Source organism: Monopterus albus, unplaced genomic scaffold (genome assembly GCF_001952655.1).
Source record: "Monopterus albus unplaced genomic scaffold, M_albus_1.0 scaffold73.1, whole genome shotgun sequence".
NCBI lineage: Eukaryota > Metazoa > Chordata > Actinopteri > Synbranchiformes > Synbranchidae > Monopterus > Monopterus albus.
In genome coordinates, this window is record NW_018127953.1 from 147,030 (window position 1) to 156,880 (window position 9,851).

The 9,851-nt window shown below is 40.0% G+C and overlaps 1 protein-coding gene and 1 long non-coding RNA gene across 4 annotated transcripts in view; one reads left to right on the forward strand and one right to left on the reverse strand.

Moving 5' to 3' along the window:
- LOC109963394 (uncharacterized) overlaps nt 1-2,500 on the forward strand; it is a 2,928-nt gene extending 428 nt beyond the window's left edge. The window contains exons 2-4 of one of the 2 annotated variants that reach the window (XR_002275392.1): nt 64-159; nt 1,864-2,003; nt 2,231-2,500. This is a non-coding gene — a long non-coding RNA (uncharacterized LOC109963394). Of the gene's footprint in view, nt 1-63; nt 160-1,863 lie in introns of both variants that reach the window. The other variant, XR_002275391.1, reaches the window with a different exon arrangement.
- The window catches only part of dhcr7 (7-dehydrocholesterol reductase), a 13,333-nt gene extending 9,133 nt beyond the window's left edge, over nt 1-4,200 (reverse strand). The window contains exon 1 of one of the 2 annotated variants that reach the window (XM_020605897.1): nt 4,018-4,200. In XM_020605897.1, the coding sequence (XP_020461553.1) occupies nt 4,018-4,027 (10 nt within the window). In that variant the 5' untranslated portion in view covers nt 4,028-4,200. The other variant, XM_020605900.1, reaches the window with a different exon arrangement.
- Nucleotides 4,201-9,851: the final 5,651 nt, after the last annotated feature.

The following is a 9,851-nucleotide window of genomic DNA, read 5'->3' on the forward strand; positions in this document are numbered from 1 at the left end:
GAATCAATGATGTATTTTGTATTACACTGAGATATCATCTCAATATTTGATCCTTCACTTTAGCCTGTGGTTACCAGGCCATCTCAAACATCAATGAAGGCTCCACAGAGCCTGACGATGGAGTATTCAGTGGACTCTTCTGTTCAACAGTTCAATGTTGTGAGTATTAATTTCTAGCTATAACTCAAACAGCTGTGAGCATCATGACCCTGGTTATATTCAAACCCATTCTGTTCCTCCACCTCCCAAACTCTGTCACTCTTTCAGACAGACTCATGTCCACAGTTTTGTGCATACATTGAAACATGTTTATTATGATTCTATTAATGCAGACGTTTGTTTTTTAAGATAACTGACAGGCTCTTCGACATGATGAACAGCCGCAATCCCCATGCTTGTTTTCTTTTATTTACCAGAGCGTATTTTGTCTTTATGGTGATGCATTAAGGTATTTGTTTTCGTCACGATAAATCATTAGGTAATTTCATAGTTTATTATAATGAGTTAAAATATGCAGTTGCACAGTGTTATAACCATTTTATATCGGTGTTTCGGAATTTATTGTTTGTATCTCATGTTCTATTATTTCATAATGTTTTGAGAGTACCACAAAAGAAGACAACCGAAAAAAAAAGAAGAAGAGAGAAGAGGCGCAAAGCGGGCGAAGGAGAATGGAACAAGGCACGGCAATGGCCGCAGAGGGCGCGTGTCTGTGAAATATTCAAAACATAAAGAAAGTGCTCAGATTCGGTCCTCAACAAACCTGGACAATTGTTCCTGCTCCGACGGACCGCAGAAGAGTTCGGGAAAAGCTCACGCTGCAAGGGAGTGAGTGAAACTGTGTTGTCAAAAGACAAAGCTGAGAAGGTTGAGCTGAGCTAACGCCAAAGCTAGCGCTGTAGTATATGTGGAGATTACTCAGCCGAGAGCCATAGGGAAGCTGACGGTGTTGCTGCCGGAGACTCAACACTCGCCTGCGTGGGACGACGACAGGACCATGGGGTTTCCGGGTGCGGACAGTCTGTGTTCTTGGGCTGGTAAGGAGGAGTTTCATCACACTAGTAGGATTATTGCATTGGATTTGAATGAACACGAGCTCCAACGCGCGCCAACGCAAGCTAGCATAAGACCCTACGAGTGCACTCAGGTTGACTGTGGGGTTGAAATATTATTTGTTGCTCGACCTGCATAAAACTGTGACCTGTGTTTTGTTTCTTTTAGTTAATACACAAAGTTAAACTGCATTCGGTGTGTGTTTTTCATTTATATAATGTGAAACAGTCTCTGGAAAAATCATTCGTAAGTTACAGGTAACAGATGTACATATTCTGGTTAATTAATAATGAACACGAGCTCCAACGCGCGCCAACGCAAGCTAGCATAAGACCCTACGAGTGCACTCAGGTTGACTGTGGGGTTGAAATATTATTTGTTGCTCGACCTGCATAAAACTGTGACCTGTGTTTTGTTTCTTTTAGTTAATACACAAAGTTAAACTGCATTCGGTGTGTGTTTTTCATTTATATAATGTGAAACAGTCTCTGGAAAAATCATTCGTAAGTTACAGGTAACAGATGTACATATTCTGGTTAATTAATATCATTTCTGGGGTCTCTATAATTGGTGTTTTAAAGGTGAGAACCATACTGAACCCTAGACAAAGTTGCTATAAATTGGAATGTCCCTTTGCCAATTTGTGTTATTTGAGCTTGAAAGGGTCTAGTCACTCCCTTGCTACAACGAGCCGGGTGGCAAAAGGGTTACATCTATGTCTGTGTTTACACGATTTCCTATTTCTGTTATAATATTGCTTTTTGTTTTTCTGGAGGTATGATATTATGACAAAACATTTCCTTGTGAAAGGTACCTATCTGTCATGGGATTCATCATCAACACTGACACCCTGATGTTGATTCCAGAACTGCTTCAACGTCAGCGGTACGTTTGCACCTACTGCTGCAGCCAAGATCACTTGCTCCTCTTCAATTCAATCAGGGCATCAGGTTGGGATTTGAGTTTTGTTTTTTTACCATGTGGTTTATATATATGTATACATGTTCCACACTATTTTTGGCCTTTCAGATAATATTCTTCTCTTTTTAATTAAAAAAAAGACTGCCAGTCTCAAAATGGCATATACAGTGCTGCTTGAAATTTTGTGATCAATTTTATTATTTCTGCATAAATGTGACCTAAGACTACACATATAAAAGTGGTGTGTATGATTTAGGGGGCTGGAATAACAACCCTTCAGCAGGCCACTTCCAGGCTATTTTCCGCCGTCTGATTGTGTGGTGTGTCTACAAGTACATCAGGAAATGTGGTAGGGTTTGTTGTTCGCCAAGTTCTGAAATGCCTATCTTGTGATATGTGCCATGGTAGTTTAGTGAGTGATGCCATACCTCCATCATTTGATCAGAGCTACCACTTGCTCACACTAAAGAACAAAGGAGTGCTGATGATTCCTTCTGAGGGCACAGTAAAGGTGGTTAGGTCAGCTGAGCGTCAACATCACGACAAGCCGTCAAAGTGGGTGGCCTTGATCAGTCAGTTTGTCTGAGACTGGTTCAGAGGATGTCTTTTTTCTTGGGGGGCACATTCAGGAAACACAGTTTGGAATTGACAACCACCATTTTGTGATGATGTCACTGGTTGTGTCTGCCTTCCACAAACTGAGGCTGCACCACATTGCCAAACTGAACACTCTTCAGTTACAGGGTGGCAACACATGAAAACTGTGCAAAACGGTTCTTTTTAATGGGTTTTAGCTCACACACAGTAGCTGTATGAATGTGTGTATGGATGGATGTAGACATATAATGTTCTTCATTATATATACAGCTGTATAAATGTAAATATGTGTCTACTCATGTGGTAATGTTTTAAATAAAAATATAGTCTATACCTGCTCTGTGTAAAAGCCATCCAATTATGGTCTTTTTTTTATTTGCAGACTTTATTCTATTTCTCATTACACTACTAGTTAAAAATCACTGGACATAAAAACAATTAATCAAAATTTGTTAACTGTAATCGTCAGTGCCTTAATTCCCATAGACACATCTACATTTCAGGAACTGGTAACAGCATTACAAAAATTGGTAGCTGTAAACACTAATGAAAACATCAGAAAAGTACATATGTCGGTTTGGTTCCTACCTTTGTGCTAAATATATAAGGAGTAGTTAACATTTATAATCATCAGACAATGTGGCACATGTTGGTTTTGGTTCCTAAACATATTTATGCGTGTGTGAATGGGTAAATGTCAGGAAATGATTTATAATACGTTGTAGAAATGTGTTTTAAATGTGTTTTATAAAGTTCAGTCCATTCACTTGTATTGTATCACGGTGCAGAACGCCACTTCCAATATGGCGCCTACGTTGACGTGTCGTAGCAGCGGGCCAACCCGCTCAACGCGGCGTCTATGTATATTATGTCTATGGTTATACCTGTTTATTATCGGACTTTCATTGCTGCAACCAAATGCAGGCTACTCAGTCACTGTCACTCACCATACACACCTCGCACGCTCTCACACACACGCACATGTGGAACAAATAGTTAAATCTGCTATAACTATTCACACTACAGAGTAAAGCCACACACAACATAGCTATAAGATGTCAGATGAAGACCTTAGTGGCTCGTTGTTCTATATATACAACCTGTCTGTGTTTAGCGTGTTTTTCAGCAGCTTTTCCACAAATGAACTACATTATGTGAAGAGGGAGGGGCTGAAGCGTCGACCCTGGAAAGAGGCGTTGCATAACACTGTCAAAAACGAAATCATTCGGTCTTTTTTTGAACACATAGGCTATTGTCTACTACAATAAACTCAATCTTAGCACATTTTTTCTTTGCCGATGTCATGACGCTAAATTAGCGCGAACAGTAACCTGTACAAACCGCAGTATCCTCTGTATCCTGTGCCTCTTACATATGAACATGAAGCAATGTTATACCTGACTAGAACTCCGTTACTGACGTTCAATTAGACTGTAGCTCACTCACCCATAGGCATCGCTAAAATCAAATCCACATGGAGACAAAGTCCTCTTCTTTCTTTCTGGGCCAAGTGCTAACCATGTCTTCAACATAGGGCCACAAACACCGCCCATAACGTAAAAAAAAAAATGCAGCCAATGATATTCATTCGAAGGCGGGAATGGTAAGAGCCCCTGGCCTCTGATTGTATAATACTACCTGGAGCAACCATCACCTGACCTATTCGCCAATGGTTCTCTTGGTTTACTCAGTGATAATAAATGGCAACGCTGCAAAGTTTCTACCGTTATCTTTCTTTGGATGTTCATAGTGACTTTGTCATCTTACCGTTTTATAAATATTCCATAAGTTACGATAATACCAGTGGTTATACATAAAAAAATTAGCTGTCTACAATGATTATTTGCAGTGTTGCCAACTTGGCGACTTTCTCGCTAAATCTGGCGACTTTCCAAATCCTCTTGGCGACTTTTTTTGTCAAAAGCGACTAGTGACAAATCTAGCGACTTTCTCTGGTGTTACTGGAGACTTTTCTGGTGTTTTGGAGACTGACGTGAAAGCACGTATTACTATGTATTTACTGTCCTCAACGAGCAGCGGGTGCTGCCGTGAGCCCCTCCTCCGTCCCAAAGCTCTCACAGTAGCCTCGCTCGCGCAGCAGTTCCAGCTGCAGTCAGAGCAGAGAGGAGACCCACACCACCGCACTGCATCCAGACTGCTAATGAATCGCGCATGCGCAAAGCCTGAGCCCAGATAAAGGACGAGGGTGAATTGATTAAATTTGATATTCGAACATTTGCCAATACAGGACAAAATTGATTTATGTAATGTGGGTCTAGACAAAGCAGTAAAGTCATGAAGTTATTTTGAGAAGTGATGGCCTATTTCAGTGGCAAAATATAAAACAAGCAAACCAAGAATCTACTGAAGAAAGTTCATTTGTAGTACTAAACATATTTAGGGTGTTTTTACTCACTTTTTGTCTCTCCTATGACGTTATTCCTCTCTCCTACAGCGTCCATTACAATTACAAGCAAATGGAATGTTATGCAAATTAGGCAATGGCATCATTTAGCGACTTCTAGCGACATTTAGGACAGCCAATAGCTACTTTCCTTACTGAGGAGTTGGAAACACTGATTATTTGAGGCTCACAGCAAAGAAATCAGCCACATGTATGGGTGTGTGTTGTTAAAACAACAGTATTATCAATAGCAAAACCATATAACAATTATGTCACCCTTTAATTCTGAATACCCACTTGATGAAAAGAAACATATTTGGACAGAAGTATTAGAGACTTACACTAATCATATAACCACTTTATTGGTCTCTGGTGGTGTACTAAGGACTGTAACTGGTGGGTATAGGCTATCACTTCAGGGTGTCGAGTCGAAAGTTCACAAGCCACACAGCAGCATGTAAAGTACTTCATATAATAAGCATATAAGATGGTTAAAACCAGCTCCAGCCTAAAATGTGATCTATTGTACACAATAATGCATCAGCAATTATAATTCAATAATATCATATACATTAACATGAAATGGGCCATTCGGCATTATGAGTACTTTTACCTTTAGTACTTTAAGTATGTTTTTATCCTAATACTTTGTACCTTTACTTAAGTCATGTTTTGAATACAGGACTTTTACTTGTAACAGAATATTTTTAGAATGCGGTATTGCTACTTAAGTAAGGAATCTGAGTACTTCTTCCACCACTGAGCATAATCTCCAATACATTCATAGAAATACATAATGCTATTTCAGAAATGTTCACAGGAAATTTTAGGCCTTGTAACATGTAACTTTACCAGGAAAAAGACTCATTTTGGGCCTAATATGATTCTAGCATCACAGACAGAATGATGAGAATTCTCTACTCTCTAAATCAAAATGAAAACAAAACCTAATGACATTAAAGTCATATTTTATTTTTCTACTAGAGAAATGCATTTCCTGTCGAAAATGCGTGTGGATGCTGTGATGCTGAAGGATTGCCCTGAAAATGCCTGAAACAGCTGAAGGATGATTAGAAATTGCTGAATTTCTTTGTTAAAATAGTTGAGAAGAAATGGCTGAAGTTCTTTGTTGAATAATCTGAAGGACGAGATGCAATAAATACAAGCAGGAACGTCGTTGAAGAGTTGAACATTTTGATAGCTGAAATAGCTGAAGTTGAATTTCCCCATTCATTTGAATGGGGCAGAATTTTCAGAATAAAGCTAAATAGCCTCAACACTGACAAGACGAAGGAGATGATAGTGGACATGAGGAAGGAGAGGAGATCGCAACAGCCACTGTTCATCCAGGGGCTCGAAGTGGAGAGGGTGAGCAGCTTCAAATACCTGGGCATTCACATCAGTGAGGACCTCACTTGGACACTTAACACCACACAGCTGGTCAAGAAGGCCCAACGGTGGCTGTACTTCCTGAGGAGGTTTGGCATGTCACCTAGGATCCTTTGCAATGTCTACAGCTGCATCATTGAGAGCATCTTGACCAGCTGCATCACTGTCTGGTATGGCAGCACTACTGCTATGGACCGCAAGCGCCTGCAGAGAGTGGTAAAGACTGTCGAGAAGATCACCATCACTGTTCTCTCTGCTGAGCATTTACCACCGCAAGGTGTGTTGGAAGGCTGCCTCCATCGTCAAAGATCCCACACACCCCCAGCACGGACTGCTCAATTCTCTGCCCTCTGGCTGGAGGTTCAGAAGTGTGAAATGCAGGACCACTAGACTGAAAAATTCGTTCTTTCCCTCTGCCATCAGACTCCTAAACAGCTGAGGAGTTCATTACCAGGAAATACGTGATGTACTGTTTACATTCTCAGTTTGCAGATGCATAATTGCACAATGACTGTTGACTGCTGCAAATGCTGCTCCCATGCAGCATACATTTATTATATATTTTTTATTATATTGCTGCATCTGTTGCTGCTTAAAGTGCCTTAGATTTTGTGTTACTTATTTATCTACTTTATATTTCATTTGTGTTTTGTGGCATTCATGTGGACAGCAAAGTAAGAATTTCATTGTACAGGGAAACACGTTTCCTAACTTTGCATATGACAAAATAAACAACTTTGAACTTTGACATATTTCAAAAGTATGAAGTTTAGAAAAAATCTGCATAGAAGCATGAATGTCCTCAAAGAGCTGAACATTTTGATACCTGAAATAGCTTAAAGTATGCTGAGTGTAGAATTTCCTCATGCATTTGAATGAGGCACGATAAAATTCTTATGAGAAGAATGAATGTCCTTGAAGAGCTGAACATTTTGATACCTGAATGGCTTTTGTAGCTGAAACTATGCTGAACTTATTAAGATGTGAAAATTTTCCCATTGGTCCTTGAGCACTATTATGTGCATTATTTTTGACTTTTTGTTCATACCTCTATTTAACCTGGCTGCATTATTGCTCAATATGCACAAATGAGCAATAGTAGTGTTTGAAGTTATGCATTTCAGGTATAGCAGTCACCAAATTTAACCTTTTGGACTCCTGAAGTTAGAATTTACGAGTGCGTCTGAATGCAACCATGACGCTGGGATTTCCGAGTGTCCCTGAATGCAACTATGATAGTGGGATTTTCGACTGTCCCTGAATGCAACCATGATACTGGGATTTCCCAGTGTCCGTGAATGCAGCATGATACTGATGACGTCATCGTCGGAAGTTCTCCCTCTTCGAACTTCCGTCTCTCTGGGTGAGTGTCGTTAATGTGCACGTAAATTTTTTTATGTTAAAAATTCATCTTGGTGGTTGAAATTACAGACAACCGACTTCTTGCTCATAATTAATGCTACAACAGGATGAAGGCTAGTGATGGGTAGATGAGGCGTCATGAAGCGTTTCGACACATTGCCAAACTGTATTGATACTGTGTCGATACTGTGTCACTGAATACTGACACCTGCTGGACCTTAAAAATCCCTACAGGCAACCTAGTTGACAGACTCAACTGACACTGATTTGATGACCTAGTATATACAATAATATAATTTAATTCCTTATAAACACAGTTTGGCGCGGCAGTGTCAGTTTAAAACAGTTCCTGTATCGGTCGCGTGACTTTCTTAAAGTGATACGAGCACCGACACGGGGTTTTGCTCCTCATAACGTGAAAATCTAAATGAACGTGTTGTGAATGAGGATGCTTGTGGACTGGGCTTTTTTTTTATACAAATTTTTATTCAAGAAAATAAGTTTTGTATCTGAGACTTCATTCTCATGCCTGGCCCTATAATGCCTCAGCATTGAGGAGGTTGATTTATTTAAGTAGGAAAGTTCTGTCGAACAAATGCGACATTTAACCTGCAGAAAATAATATGAATAGTAAACTCAGAGTCACTTTGAAATGAATTTGAATTCAGATAGATCAAGTGGGAAATCTGAGAGGAACAGGATGAAACAACAAGGAAATTAAAACAATTACCTTATTTTCCGATATGAGATCAAAATGGTCCCACACGGCGGCAGAAACCTTTCTTTTGGCTTGAGGCTGCTCCATAATTCTTGATGAATGTGACGAACCGCAATAGATCAGAGATTCGTTTTGGCAGATGCATCCCGTTGACATATGCGCTTCCTTATAAACACAGTTTGGCGCGGCAGTGTCAGTTCAAAACAGTTCCTGTATCGGTCGCGTGACTTTCTTAAAGTGATACGAGCACCGACACGGGGTTTTGCTCCACGAGCTCGACGCATGTGGCGACGCATCAGTGTTGCCGGACCCATCACTAATGAAGGCAAAGAATGAATATTTTACCCTTCCAACATGATAAAGTCAGAACTATTTGTGGCAAGCTAACTAACAAGCTAACTATTAGCTCATTAGCAACATTGTTAACTAGCTAACGTAACGTAATGCAGCGCTAAAGGTTAGTTTATAGAGTAATTCGTATGGTAGTATAAGTGGTAACTGGGAGTTGAGACAGCTAACCTATTGCTCTCTGCCACAACTTCATTGCAGTGCAGTCGACCGTTACAAACCTTGGTGTTAAAATAGACTCTGATCTTAGAACGGAATATCAAGTGAATGCGGTTGTACGGGCCAGTTTTTATCATCTCCGGCAGCTAGCAAAGGTAAAGCCTTTTCTTTTGCAGCAGCATTTTGAGATGGTAATGCATGCATTCATTACGTCTCATGTGGATTACTGTAATGCGCTATATTTTGGGGTCAGTCAAGCGTCCCTTGCCAGTCTTCAGATAGTTCAAAATGCTGCTGCTCGTCTACTGGTATAGAATACAGCTTTCCACAAATTTTGTTTATAAAGTGCAGGTCTGAACATTTTGTGCATTAAAAGAGGACAGGAGGTAGCTCTGTACATCAATCTGCATACAATCACAGTTTTTTTGTTATTAATTTCCACAGGACTAAATAAAAGTATCTCTATCCCTGTGGAGGGAGGCATCCATCTCAGGACACTTGCAGCTGGGATCGTCAGTGAAAGTGTCTCATCTGAAACCTGGCAGACCTGATTATGGGTTTAACCTTCAGTCGACAAATTTCACAGAGATTGAGGTACCTAAAAATGTTTTAAATACAGTATGTTGTTATACAGTGATATTTTCCATTGTACAATGTTTACACAAAAACAAACAATGTAGCCTAATTTAAATTGAAACCAATTCCAGATGTTGGGTAGCTGGGTGCCTGAAGTTAGGTTATATACATATTTTTACACCAGAGTTCATAATGAAGAATGTAGTCAGTGGTTATGCTCCACAAGTAGGGTGTGTGTTAGAAGAGAAGGAGAGATTCTGGAGTGAGTTAGATGAGGTGATGGAGAGTATTCCCAGAGGGGAGAGAGTGGTGATTGGGGCAGAC